The sequence below is a fragment of the Trachemys scripta genome, chromosome 7, assembly GCF_013100865.1.
Source record: "Trachemys scripta elegans isolate TJP31775 chromosome 7, CAS_Tse_1.0, whole genome shotgun sequence".
Classification (NCBI taxonomy): Eukaryota; Metazoa; Chordata; order Testudines; family Emydidae; genus Trachemys; species Trachemys scripta.
The window spans coordinates 48743936-48758380 of NC_048304.1; the positions used below are offsets into that span (position 1 = coordinate 48743936).

General features: G+C 54.3%; 1 protein-coding gene across 1 annotated transcript in view; it reads left to right on the forward strand.

Annotated features, from left to right (window-relative positions):
* Positions 1-6624: 6624 nt before the first annotated feature.
* The window catches only part of RASSF1 (Ras association domain family member 1), a 29976-nt gene continuing 22155 nt past the window's right edge, over positions 6625-14445 (forward strand). Inside the window, exon 1 of the mRNA XM_034776931.1 lies at positions 6625-7468. Coding sequence (XP_034632822.1) covers positions 7144-7468 — 325 coding nt within the window. The 5' untranslated portion in view covers positions 6625-7143. The remainder of the gene's footprint in view (positions 7469-14445) is intronic.

The window sequence follows — 14445 nt, forward strand, 5'->3', positions numbered from 1 at the left end:
TCTCCACAACCACAAGGGCTAGAAACGTACTTCTCATTTAAGTGTGAGCCGAAATGCTCCGTTAATCATGTGACTCGGGGAGCTGGGGCTTTAAGAAAATCACCAAGTGTCTTGAGACTCACGATAAAATCCCAAGTGTCAGCAATCATGGAACAAGCGAAGTGAACTGAAAATACCACAAGTATGTGCAAAAACTAGGTAATGGAAGTGGGGCTGGAAAGTCAAACTCCTGGAAATGATCTGGGGGGGCGTTTGAGGCCCATGTCACCTGTGTCTGGATGTGGCTCTTGGGCAGACGCTAGTTTAGACAGAAATGTTTGTTGGTCTGAAGAGCCGGACAGAAGGAGCCAGCCTGTGACTTCAGAGAGCAATTTTTCCTTTGTGAACGTTAGATTCAGCATTTTCTTTACTCTTTCCTTGTAGTTTCCCAAACTTCAGATCTTCCTTTTCCTTCAACCCTCTCTCAGGCCCCTTCTGGCATCTCAACTGGCCCTGGGTTTGCCCCAGTCCTATCCTGGAGGAAGGATCAGCAGAACTACACTGAAAATGGTGAGATGCTCAGAGACCACACTAACGAGGGCTATAGACAGATCCCCCCGTTTCTGTGCGGAGGGTGTGACTGGGAATTAGAAAGTACCAGTTGAGATTGATCTGGTTTAGAAATTCCTGCTTTTAGCTGTACGTGTGATAGAGACTGAACTGGAAGAGCACAGAAATATGATGACGTTCGGGCACTGAACAAAGAGGGCACTTGCAGATTAAAACTGCTGCTGCCAAACTTTCTCTGTCAGAAGTTGTTGACTCATCCATGATGTGATTTTACAATCTGGGCACTGAATGTTAGTGGAGCAGGAAATAATCAGGTAACAGGCTGGTTTGAAATGCTTCTGACTTTTCAAAAGTGCACACAGAGGAACCTTTTCCATGCTGGGGTGGAGCTCTGCACTGTAAGGGAACAGGAAACCTTTAGGCAAACCACAGCTGTAACGTTACCTGTTTCACTCAGATCTTTTGCCCTGTGTGATCTTTGAGGCCCTCTGAGAGCTTTAGTTTTGAAAGGTTTGGCCAGAAGATCACATGGTGAATGGACAAAACATTAAATTAAGTGTATGTGGCTCCGGAAAATGAAGGGCTGAGTTGATCAAGCTGGGCTTTGAACTTGTGGGTCTAGGGCATATTTTCAGTCAGGATGCTTAGGTCCCCTCCCTGCCTTTGTAGATCAGAGGGCACAGAATCAGTGCATGGTGCGGGGGGAGGCTGAGGGTATTACAGCTCACAGGGCAAAGTAGTCAACGATTCTGGAAGAGCTGCTGCTGTCGCCTTCTGGCTGACACTTAGGGGGAAGTGCCCCTGATTTCTTCAGAGAGAGGTTCAAGTGATAAGGCATTAAACTTAGAAGTTGAGAGTCCTGGGTTCTAATCCCAGCTCTGCCACTGACTTAAGATGTGACTTGCCCAAGGCCACCCATTATCTGTACTTCAGTTGCCCCTTCGGTAAAATATGCATAGTGATATCCCCCTGTGTTTTGTCATCCACCAAAAGGCTGAGTGGTGTTCTCTGGCAGGGAACTGAGGACCTGGCTTGTACATGCTGCTGTATGATAAATTCCTTCCCTTTATCAGCCTCTTCACACACCCTTTCCTGCTAAGGAAGCCAGACATCAGCAAACCAGAGTTTATCCTCTTGTAAACAAGTCACCTAGGAAAGAAAGAAGGGGCAGCTGAGCTCCAGGCCACAGGAGAAGGATGTTCCTGCAGTATCAGCTCGATCCTTTTGAGTGGGGTGGACTGGGCTGCCTTGACCATCACTGGAATGGAAAGCTGTGCACTGCCATGTGACAGTCCAGTGCTTTGGATTAACGCACACAGCTGGTTCTGCTGGACATTGCATGGTAGTTTCTGTCAGTATCGCTGTGGCCTCTGCTAAAAAGCTGCCTCCTCACTGATGACTTAGAGATACACAGTTGGGACCTATCCCTGCCTCTCCTACAGTAGCTGGATGCTACTGAGGCCCTCTTCTCCCCTGAGCCCAGCTGTGGAAGAACAGCACAGGACCCACTGTGCCCAGTTAGAGCACTGGCCTTTTCTGCCATAAGTCTGGTGTTTTGAAGTCAGCTTGGCTGGGAATGGTGGATGTTCAATACCTCTCAGGATCAGGCCCCAGCTGCCATTCATGCTTTGCATCACCCTCCTAGCTGTGAATGGAACTCAGTGGGGCTGGTTTGCCCCATAGAAAACAGATCGCATCTTGGCTGGCCTTGCTGCATCCTTTATAGGAGGATGAGAAAGCAGCTGGTGAATTGCACTGGTAGGTGAGGGAGCTGGTTTCCTGTGATGTATTTAAATGGCTGCCTTAGGCTAGAAGGATAAATGATTGGGGCTATCAGTCCTCATGCTTCAGGACACAAGCTGATCTGAGCGGAGGGGTAAGGCAGGAACTGCTTCTCCCTTTTCCAGTGCTATGAATTACTGGAGTAGGCCCTATTTACACAGCATAAAACTCTATTGAGAGAACCAGGGATCAACATGGCTAAAATACGGGCTTTGCTGGTGTGATTTGCCTGTGGGATGCAAGCTGGCCAGAACAGCCTGAAACCCATGTCATAGGTAGGGAGCAAGTCTAAAAGACATTCAAGCCAATTCTGATCCCATTTACACAAGTATAAATCTAGAGTCAGCCTACTGTAATAGCGGAGTGACTCCAGATTTACACTGGACAAAGAATACCACTGATTCCCAGGGACTGACTGTATTTACACTAGAGTTAGAATCTGGAGTAATGTGTTTAAATGTTTAGTGTTGCAGCTAACACTCTTTTATCCCCTGTGTCAGCCCTGCATGGGGGGTTTTAATACCTCAGGTTAGTACTGTAGAACTTGAAGTCTGGTCACAGGGAACTAATCTTTCTGAGGCCTGGATATATCAGGCCAAGAACACATGGAGAGAGAGGGAAATTGCCTTTTATTCTTGTTCTTCCTGAACCGGTGCTGACTTTTAAACTCCTCCTAAACGTTAACTTTTCCCTGGGACTCTTGCCCCAGAAATGGCTCTTCCTGGGAGCGATTTTAGACTCTCGCTGGGATATTTTTGGATCTCTTCATTTCTATTTTAGTGCCAGCAAGAACCCACAACCAGTGCCCCTGGGACGCTTTCCTCTGGTTTGCCTGGGTCCACCCATTTCTCTGGCTTGATTTTTTTCCATTGAAACCAGACAGTCTTTACAGCTGACTGTTGTTTTTGCACTGCGATGCCATGGTGACCACTGGCAACAAGAAGTTCTGGACGTGAGATGCAGCTAGCCTGACCTCTCAGCAGCTGGAGCAGCACCAGGGTGTGGGGATGGGGATTAGATTCCAGCACCCAGATCAGCTGGAGCTACTTATGTTCAGTGAGTGACTTTATGGGTCAAATTCTCCCTCCGCTTCTCTCTGTCCTCTTCTTCCCCCTCTCATCAGCCAGAGTGAGGAAGGTGGGGAAGCACTGTCCTAGTGGATCAGTGTCCTTGTCCCCAAAAACTGGTCTATAGCAGGGCCCTGGACTGAATGAATCACCCACCCCTCACCCAATCAGTTCTGGGAGCGCCTGGAGGGCAAGGAGATGCATCTGCTCGTGCTGGACTCCAGGCTAGCTCACTGACACTGGAAGATGTTTGTCTTAAGTGGGCCGGTGGCAAGAGGAAGGGGCAGCTGGAAACATCCTCCACATCCCACCCATCATGCCAGGAGCTATGTGTAAGCTGATGGGTTCTTGCACCGGCCCGTGCATCAAAGAATGTGCCAGCCACAAAGCCCAGTCCCATTTTATTTCCTCAAAAGGACCCAAGTTCTGTATGTCAAACATGCCCCTTCCCCCCTGAGCTTGGGTCTTCTGCAAGGGCTGGTCTACTCCCTGCAGGACTCACTCCAGAGGCTGTCTTCTTGGGAGTCGAGGTGGGCATCTCTGTTCCCTTCTGTGGGATGACACACCACAGGCTGCCTGCGCGGGGTCACATGGGGACTGGAGCCTCCTACAGCTCTAACTCACAGCTGAGCTACTTGCTGGCTCCCAGGAGAATCTGCTGATTTTCATGCTAAAAGTGGGGCTAAGCCCAGCTCCCCTTTAGGGGTGGGCCCCCTCCCAAGGTAGCTCCCTCTATTCACATGCAGCTTGGCTGTTTCCTCTCTTTGCTGGGCCTCAGTGATGATAGGTCACCTCTCTGGTCCTATTCCTCTTTGTGGCCTGCTTCATTCCAGCTTTTCTCAGGTCTGAAGTACCCTGTCCAAACTGGGATATCATCCCCACCCCTTTGAGGCATGCTCCCTGCTTGGGCTGGGGCCAGCTGTCTTCCTCAGGTGGCCTGGGAGGGACGGCACAGAGAGCCCAGCTGCTGAATTCCCAAGGAGCTTCTTGGCTTGGAGTGGATGGTTTGAACTTCCAGCACGAGTGTATGGAGGAGGGAGGCTGCAGCAGTGCATCCTATTGGGGAGTGCAGGGGGCAGGAGACCGTAGCTAGTAAAGGGCCAAGGCCACTCCCTAGCTCTGCAGTACAGGTGAGGAGAAGAAGGGGGTCCTGCTGTCACAAGCTGGGATTGAACTTGGTAAAGCCAGGGGCTCCCTAGCTCAGGCTATGGGCTTCCTGTGCCAGCCAGGGGCATTTCCCTCTGGAAGATGGCAGTGGGTCAGAGCAGGGTGAGGGCATCCTGCTCTCTCCCCTTGCCCTGCCCCCTCTCCCCCAGCCAGGAGGGATGCTGCCCTCTGCCTTGCTTGGGGGCTTTACTGGGAATAGGCTAAAACATCTGTACATAACTTTTGTCTGGCTCTAACTCCGCTCCCTGCCCTGGGGGCTGCCGAGCTGCTCTGCCCCTCAGCGGCATGCAAGGGCAATGCTGGCACCATTAGCCAGGGCTGCCTCTGCCTTCACCCTGCAGTGGTGGAAACTGGAAGCAGCAGTGCCTTCACCTACCAGGGGAAGTCTCCACTGACTGGCATCTCCGTCCCTCACTGGGCACAAGCACTGGGTGGGGAGGGGGAGATGTCTGCACTAACTGGCATCTCTGTCCCTGTCTGGGCACAGAGACCAGGTGAATCTCCACATGGGATGCCCTGCTTTCACTAGCTGCCTTCTGTGGATTTCTGCACCACCCCTTGCCCTATGAAGAGGGCACTGGGGTAGATTTCTTTATTTGTGGCCCTCCTGCCTTACCGCCTGCCAGAGCCTTGCCCAGCCCTTGTAACAAAGAGACTTCTTCTTGAATAAGGTTGATCTTTATTGGAGTGGTTGTGTGACACATCAAAGCAAGATGATGTACCAACCCCCCAGTAGCTGAGACCAAGCAGCAGCAGGGATCAAGGAGAAGAGCCACTAAAGGAAGGGAAGAACAATACACAGAACTTGTCAGCCATCGCTCTCCCCTGTCCAAGGGAGGGCAATATCCTTATCCCCATTTTACAGATGGGGAAACTAAGGCATGGAGTGGCAGAGTTGGGAATACTGTGTCCCAGTCCAGGGTGCTCATCATTAGGCCGCACTGAGGGGTAGACACTATTCACTTCAGAACCGACTGCCCCCATAGACAATCAACCCAACCTTGTTACTTTGTCCTTTATACATTACAACTTCCCCTGGAGCCACTTCTGGGACCCAGTTCTGCCTTTGAGACGAATCTTCAGCGAGGCTCCAGTGCTGCCACGTCACTTGGCTTTGTCCATGCTTGATGCTTTTCAGAGAAGTCTGGTCAGTTTCACGGACCATGGAATAGAGCCCCTAGTCCCAAATGGCGCTGAAATACCTCCCCCCTTTATCCCTGCTCAGCATGGCATTTTGTAGGGTTGTATTAGACCCTGTAGGTTGCATTAGTTATTAGACCCCATCCATAGGAGGTAAAGGCTAGTACAGGGGAGGAAAATGAGTCACAGAGCGGTTAAATGACTTGCACCAGATTGCCCATTAGGTTAGTGTCAGAGCCGGGAGAAGAACCCAGGAGTCTCCAGCTCCCTGCTCGACCCACTAGACCCCACTCCCTCAGAGCTGGGAGCAGAACCCAGGACTCCACACTTCCAGTCCCCTTCTCTAACCTCTAGATCACGCACACCTGGGAACAGCACAGGAGTTCTGATTTCCAGTCCCCACCCCCGCGCTACCACTAGCCTTTCCTGCACAGAGATGGTAACAGACCCCACCAGCCCTGACGCCTACTGCCCTGCTCTAACCACTGACCCAGTCTCCCTCACCCCCAACCAGGAATCACCAGACCTGCCCCGACCCCTCTGCTGTACCCATGGACACTACCTCTGTGGGGCTGACCCAGGCCGGCGGCAGGGACCCTGCCCCACAAAGGGTTAAGAGTCAGCGCGCAGCCCACTCCCCTCAGCCAGCTTTCCGAAAGGCCCCAAGCAGCCCGGGGTTTCTCTCTCAGGGGTCCCCGCCCGCTCTCGCCCCTTCCCCACTGCGGACGCCGGGCGCAGGCCTGCGGGCATCGCTCTAGGAACTGCAGGAAATGAACCTCCAGCCGGGCCGGGGGGCCCGATCCTGCCACTGCAGCCTCGGGGGCTCGCTGGGATACCAGGGCAGCCGGGCACCACTTTTCCTGCTGCCCGCGGTATTATTTTCTGCGCTCTCCGCTCAGCAAGTCTCTCTCCCCCCCACACTTTGCCTGGAGAGTTTTCCCCACGGCCCACAAGGTTTCAGCGTGAATCTGCCCCGCGCTCCCGCCCGGTCCTTCCTTCCTCGGGCGCTCCGAGGCGCTGGCAGCAATTCCAGGAGCCCAGGGCGCACAGCCGGGGCCGCTGCGCTCGCAGACCCAGCCGCTGTGGGGTGGGGGCGCGGGTGTTTCCGCCTGTATGACGGAGCAAGATGAACGAGGAGGAGAATCCGGGACCCCCCAGCACAAAGCGGCCCCGCTGAGCGATGCTGGGGCAATGCGCACCGGCCGAGGAGAGCCAGGAGCCAGCGGGACCTTCGCTTTGATCCCAGCCAGTGTCTGTGCGGAGTTTGCGCCTCGTTCAAACCCAGGGGGCGGGGAGGAAAGAGCCGGGCTGTCTGAAAAGGGGAGCGAGGCAGACAGAGCGAGGAAGGGAGGGCCGGAGGCCGGGCTTCGCGCTGAGGCTTCCCCCACCCCAGTGCCATCGCCGGAGGGGCTCTGCCCTGGACTCCCCCGCCGGGGCCATGGCCACAGCCCAGGAGATGATCGAGCTGAAGAACCTAGAGCTAGAGAAGCGGATCGACCTGACCCGCGAGTCCCGGGGCACCCCGGAGCGCCCCGTGCGCCTGGAGCGCACCAACGCCCTACGCATCACGCCCGGCAAGGTGCCCGAGCTCCTGAGCCGCGTGCGGCAGATCCGCCTGCTGGGCGGGCAGAGCGACCCCCGGCTGACGGGCCAGCTGGGCGAGGGCCACGCCTTCCGGCCCTGCACCCGCGGCCAGCAGACCTGGTGCGACTTGTGTGGAGATTTCGTCTGGGGAGGCCCCCGGAAGAGCCTGCAGTGCGCCCGTGAGTACCGGGGCGGGGGGCTCGGGGCAGCGGGGCTCTCCTGCAGGGGGGCGCAGGCAGCGGGACTGGCCGACGCTGGGTTGTTGGCCCCTTCTTGGTAACCCAGCAGAGGGAACCCTGGCCCCGTACTGCTCTGAGGCCCATTGATGGGGGGTGGGCTTTTGGCGGGGGCATTTGCCCTGCCCAGGCTATAAACTCTCAGCCTGGCACCTTTCCCTGCAGACAAGCCAGAGGCATCTGGGGGCGGAGAGCCCTGCCCCTTCTGGTGGAGATTGCAGGCAGCCATGGTCCCTCAGCTACTCAGGCTGCCCTCCAGTTCCCCTGCCAAAGCCTGCAGAGCAGGAGCCAGGAGAAGAAGTGAGGGGCAGGAACTAGGGGTCTATAGCTTCCTCCTTCCCAGAGTTCAGGCAGTGGCTCAGGGCACAGGCCTCCTGCCCCAACCCACCCAGGGGTCCCCTTGTGGTCTGAGAGAGGGCAGGAGACTCCCTTTCCTCCTCTGTTCTCTCCCTGGCTCTCCTCTTTGGTTGCCAGGATGGTGGGACCCTTTGTCTCCCATTCTCCAGCCAGGGACAGCATAGTGCCCAGTGCATGGCTCCGCTACACAAATAATCAGTGCCAGGCCATGCATCATCTCATATCCATGTTGCTGCCAGGCCACATGCGGCGGGCCATGTGGAGGGCCTGTGAGCTGGTGTGAGCAGCCCAGTTCTGGGATACTCTCCCCTCTCCAGACCTCTCTCAGCCTGGGATGAACTCAGGGCTCAGCTCTTCAAACCTATAAGAACAGCCATACTGGGTCAGCCCAATGGTTCATCTAGCCCAGTATCCTGCCTTTGGCAGTGGCCAGTTCCAAGTGCTTCAGAGGGAATGAACAGAACAGGGAGATTATTGACTCAGTCCAGTCCCCCCAGAGGCCAGCACTTTGCTGCCTCCCCCAATCCAGCTCACCAGCTCCTGGCCTGCTCTGGGCTAAGCACAATGTGCAGATTCCACAGTGGGACCAGTGTTAGCTCATGTCTGAAGCTGCGGCCAGGTCCTGCTGCAGGTCCTGGCCCCATAGTAGGATCATTTCCAGGCTGATGAAATTTGGGATTGTCACGCACAGCGAACTCTCGGTTCTGCCGAGCAATGCTTTCTGCTATGGGTCATTCTGTAGTGTTATCGCACCCAGGCCTGGCGACCTGGCCAAGTCACCCTATCAAGCCAACAGGCTCCCCCTGCTGGTGATTTCACAATGGTGCACAGAGGAAATTAGCAATGTGAAGACTTCAGAGCCCCCAGGACTTAGAGACAGCCCAGGGCCTGTGAGAATGGTGATGCCGTGGATATGTGGAATGCCCACACACACATGGCACTGGGGTCTGCCTACATGGTGTGAAAGCTGCCTTGGGACACCATCTCACAGTGGTGCTTTACCCAACCCCCAGGAGTTCCCAGTCTTCCCCTGGGGAGCCCTGTGAATGTGTGTGTGGGGGGGGGGCACTGTGGGGAAGAGGAGATGGTTCCCTATGCTGATCTCCAGTTGCCTTCTTCTGACCAGCACTCAGCACAGTGGGGAGAGAACCACAGCCAGCCCCTGTAGCTAGAGGGCCCCAGGATTCAGCATCGGTGTGGATGAGGAGATAGTGAAAGCTCTTTTCGAAGGTGTTTAAACCCCAGTCCCTGGCACTGTGGGGTCTGGAGCTCCCAGCAGATGCACAGCAGGTCAGGAACCCCTATGCTGCATCCCTTGCCAGCCAGGTGCAGCTGTCAGTAAGAATCAGAGGGCTCGTTCGCCTGCCAATCACAGGAAGCGTGCATGCGGGAGGAAGCCCTGGGGTTAACTGACTCTCTACCTCGATCTGTTTGCCATGCTGTGCTGGCACTAGGCAGGCGTGGGTGCAAGGCCCCAGTGGCACAGATAGACCAAGGCTCTCCTCCAGCCATAGTATGTCAAGCTGGGATCTCTTCTGATCCTGAAAGCCAGGCAGAGCTGGGCTGGATGAGAGGTACTCTTGGGGAACCCAAGGTGCTGCAAGAAGGGGGCGCCCTTCCCTCTAGGCCAGGGGGTAGAGCTCTGCTGCCAGAACCTGATGCCCTGCCTGTTTGCGGGCATTAAAGATGGTGGGGCACTGTCTGCAAGACTGGGGATATTAACCTTAAGGGCTTAGCCAGGTCCCTCCTTGGGGGATGTCACAATCTGCCTCCCCCGAATCCCTCTTCAGTCTCCTCCGTTTCCATCCAAAGGCTTGGGTGGCATCGCTGTGTGGTGTCGAATAGCTGCTGCGTTCTGCCTCAGAGGCAGCTGCATTTCAGTGATGTGCGGCTGTGGAGTAGGGAGATCTCTCTTGGGGGACGGTAACACTGAGGCAGGGCTGACTCACCCAGCCTTGGATAGGGAGGGAATGGAACCATTTGCTAGCTCCCAAATTCCTCCTCCTGCTAGAAGAGGCAGGGGCTGGTGGGGCCCATTCCTGGGGAGCAGGGGAGGCAGCAGGCCTGGCTCAGGCTGGCTGGAGGGGTGCAGAATGGCACCGGGGTGTTTATATGGGTTGGGAGAGTTGGCAGAGGCAAGGAGTGTCTCTGGAGTGGCTGGGCACTGAGGCTGGGCCTGGCAACGGGCACTGAGAGTGACAAATGGGGAGCCATGCTGGCAGGCTCTGTGACGTTATTGCTGAAGATGATAGGCATGGAGGCGGGCGGGGCTCCTGAAGGATCAGGGCATGGGGCACAGACCTGACAGCCCAGTGGTCAGTGCACGGATCCCTGTGAGGGCCGTAATGTGGGGCAATGGAGTGGTGGTAACTGGCACCCTTAGAGACAGTACCAGTCAACTGATTTGGGCCCGTGCTCAGGAACGCCCATCCTGCCCCTGTTGAGCAGGGAGAAATGTATAGGGCAGAACAAAATATTTTAGAGATGGAAATAATTGGAGGCAGAAGTGTCCCATGCTGAAGGACAGGGAGACCCCACCCACCCCGACAGATTGACACGCCCCAGCTGCCAACCTGCTTTGCTTGCAATTTAGTGTCATTTCTTTTCCACCTCTGCCTCCATTTCCCCAGGGGCATCTGGGTCTCCATTTGCTGCCAGCAAATCCCAGGCAGGTGGCCAGTGGGCTGCTGGGGTCCCTGGCAGCCCTAGAGCTGGAGCCCCCAAGGTTTCTGAGGGCCGGGGCTCTGGGGCAGCCCTGTCGTGACAAGTTTCCAGGCTCCCTACCCTAGAGCTGGGAGCTTGAAAGCACTGGGAGCCTCAGCTCTAGCCAGGACTTGACACCTGGCTCTGCCACAGAAAGCATGGAAGTCCTGAGACAGGCCTCCAGGCTCTGTGGCTCTACAGCAGCCCTGCCATGTGGGTTATCCCAGGGCTGGGCATCCTGGGCTTGCAGGATCCCAGGCCAGCTGGCTCCCTGTGGTGCCCAACTCCCCAGTGGAAGAGGCTATTCTTCAGTGGCTATTGTGGTTGATTTTTCCCTGTGTAGATCAGTCCTGAGATTTGCCATGATCCTTTCTGGACCAAAGGAGAAGCCAGAGCCTTTGGTTTGTTTTTAACCCTGGAAAAAGTGCAGGGGGTGGAATTTTCCTGGGAAGAAGGAGGAAGTTGAAACCTTTGCTTGTGTGACCCTGCCTGAGGGGATGGGGAGATCTGCCTGGCCCTGATGCTGGGCCAGAGACAGCTGAGCTGAGTCTTCCTTTCCCTTCTTGCTTTTCTGGGTCGCTTTGGGTCAGCGACGCCGCTCCCACAATCTGCTTTGCTTGCAGCTGTCACCCCACGCTGAGCTCTGTGCTCTGCACCTCTGACCCCCCCCCCCCCGAGGATGGGACATGGGAACACTTTCAGCATCTCCCCTGAGGCAGTCTGCTTCTCCCTATCCCATCCGTGGCTGCTCTAGTGTCAGGAGAGCTGCTTCCCCAGAGGGACAGGCAGCCAAGGCTCTAACTGAACAGCACAAAGGCCAGTGTGGCAAAGCTCTTCTGATTGTAATTAATCTATCACTGAGAGCATCTGTCATGCCAAAGTGTTGCATCAGTTACAGATAAACTCTTTGACTCCCACCCTGCTGAATGCAGCTGCCACTGGGGTGGAACACAGCAGCTGTTTAACACACACAGCAACCCTGGGACAGGAAGCAAAACTGTCCAACTGAAACTGCAGGGGGAGGCCAGGTCAGCAGAATTTAATGACCAATGTTGCACTTTGGCCCAAACTTGGTATTAACATGCAACGATTCGTGTGAAAAGAATAATAATAATACTTAGCACTTCTATAAATGCCAAGGGACTGTGACTGGCCACAAGAGGTCAGTACTGCACCGAGGTCAATACTAAATCAGAGAGGCGGACGCCCCCTACTGACCCACCAACAGCACTTCCCAAAGCACACTGTGCCCTACTATCACACTGGGACATTGGGATTGGCAATGATTCAGAGGGAGAGCGTCCCCTACTGAGCACCCACAGTACTTCCTGCAGCACAGCACCCCCTAGCGCCCTGGGGCAGTGACTGCCGGGGAAAGCACCCCCTACTGAGTTATCAATCCCACTTTCTGCATCCCCTGGGTCAGTTCCATGCAAGCACTCACCAGGCTTATATGTGAGATCTAATGAGACCACAGTTCAATGAGGGGCAGCTGCAGAGCCGGTTAGACATGGTGCCCGGTTGTGAGCAGGCTTGGCAGGATCTGATTTTTGTCAGTGTTGATAAATGTCAATTTCATTACAAACACAAATATTTCAGTCAGTAATAATCCAAATGTACCAATTCACGATGTAAGGAAAACGCTGCTTGAGAACTCGTTAGTTTGATTGAAGGGCAGTTACTTTGTGCATTTTGACAGGTGATGTTGTCAGTGTTGTGTTTAGCGGTTATAAAGCATTACCTTTTGGAATCTCAGCGTCTGTTCTCAGTACACAATTGTCTCCCCCCCTCTCTCCTCATTTCCAGCAACTGTGAAAATTGAAATGGATAAAAATCTAAAAAATAGTTAAAAATAAATCTCGAGATTCTCCATCAAAATGATAAAAAAGTAACAATTTAATTCTGGCAGGCCTAGTTCTAAGCGACGCCCATCCCAGCCACCCCTGCCTCCGAACATGGCCTTTATTAGCAGCGGGTGTCTAAGATAAGTGGACTGCGGCACTGTAAAATCTATGGATCTGAGCCTCTGCTTCCTTACTGGTGTGACTCGAGTAACTCCAGTGGAGTGACACTGGTGTCAAAGAATCGTTGTCCTGCTGTGCTGCAGCGATAACCACTAGAGGGCGCCAGAGCCCTATTAAAAGTCATAGTTCCCTTCTAAAAGAACAGCTGAGAATCCATGGAAAACTTGGGAGGAACTTTCCATGGAGAACTAAGTGTGATGGTTCTGCTTCTGCAGCTAAATCCTGCTCCCCAAAGCTCTTTCTCCTGCAGCTCGAAGGGCCAGTGGTTGGAAAGTCTGGGTTGGAAATCACCATGGGTTTGCTTCCTAAAGAGCCGGCTGGCTGCAGGCAGGGAACAGGGCAGCATGGGACTCAGTGGGCTAGTTAGAAGCTGACTAGGCATTCAAGTGTCTCAGCAAAATGGAAGTTTGGCTTCTCTCTCGGTGGAAGGAAGCTCTTGTGTTGGATATAGACACTGGGATTGTTCTGATGTCCCAATTGCGCGGGAAGGCCCTTTGGGTGACCAGACAGGAAGTGTGAAAAATCAGGACGGGGGTGGGAGGTAATAGGCACCTATATAAGACACAGCCCTAAATATCAGGACTGTCCCTATAAAATCAGGACATCTGGTCACCCTAGAGGCCCTTGAGTTGCCTGAACCCATTGTCAACACCTATCGTGATTATATATAAGCCATATATTTGGCCTATGAAACCATATTCTCATTCAACCAGTTATTCTTTTGGTTTAAGAAAAGGAACATTTTGAAATTCATCTTCTGATGTGGAAAGGCCAGAAAAGTGATGTGTTTGGGCCACAAAATGGCCTGGAATGAAATGAGGACCATGTTGTTTCTCTTTTTTTTTTTTTTTTAAATTATGTTTATACCAAGATTCCCTAGTCTTTGCCTCAGTCTTTGTTGCTCAGGAGATCTGGGGGAGGGGAGGGAAACCCCAAACTATTTTTCTTTCCAGAGTATTTTACCGATTCCTGCTACCAAGCTGAATCTTCTGTTTTGTGACATCACAGGTTGCAATGTCACAAGCAGACCTCAAAGGTGATGGGACTGAGGCCAGTAACACAGAACAAGGGGAAAGAAATGGAGAATTTGTTCTAACAGGGAAAGGTCTTTCCTATGGGGGAGAGGAGACCCCTGTGAGATAGGGTGTGGGGAAGAGGGCATCCCTACAGAGATCAGGGGTGGGGGCACACAGGGCAAGTGAGGGGGGAATCTCTTAGGCTGCGTCGTGGCACCATGTGACTGCCATTGGAGCATTCCTCCTGCACAAGCCCATCTGCACTGAAGGAGCCATGTCTGGCTGCAGCCCATCCAGGTGAATGGTTCTAGAGGCAGCCGGGTGCCCGTTAATCGGCTCTTTGTGCTGGCGGGTGGCAGCGTGGCTCTGGGGAAAGGTGATGCTGCTGGGACAGAGGCTCTTTGTCTCAGTCCCTTTGAAGTGTGTGCGTGTTGTGGGGGATTGCTCTCTCCTTCACCCCATGGAGGATGTCTGAGTGGAGGCCTCGTGGCTGGGTACAGGGGGCTTTGCTGGGTCCATCAGAGGTCCTGGGGCTGGCAGGGTAGCGTCCGGGTGCCACAGAGCTGCACGGTGTGTTAATCACAGGGACAGAGAATCAGAGGGGCAGCAGCCCCATTAGCTCCTGTTCAGCCCAGCCTTCTCTTAAGCCGGGGCCGGAGCATCCCCTGGGGTCTGTTTCCCTGGCCAGTGGCAGATGCTGGGTGTGCCACTGAAGGTGCTCCACCACCACCACAGTGAAGAGGGCAGAACAGGAACCCATCAAAGGTGCCATCCCCCTCTGTCCCTCTCCCTGGCTGCTGAGGCTGTGCCTGGCTCCACC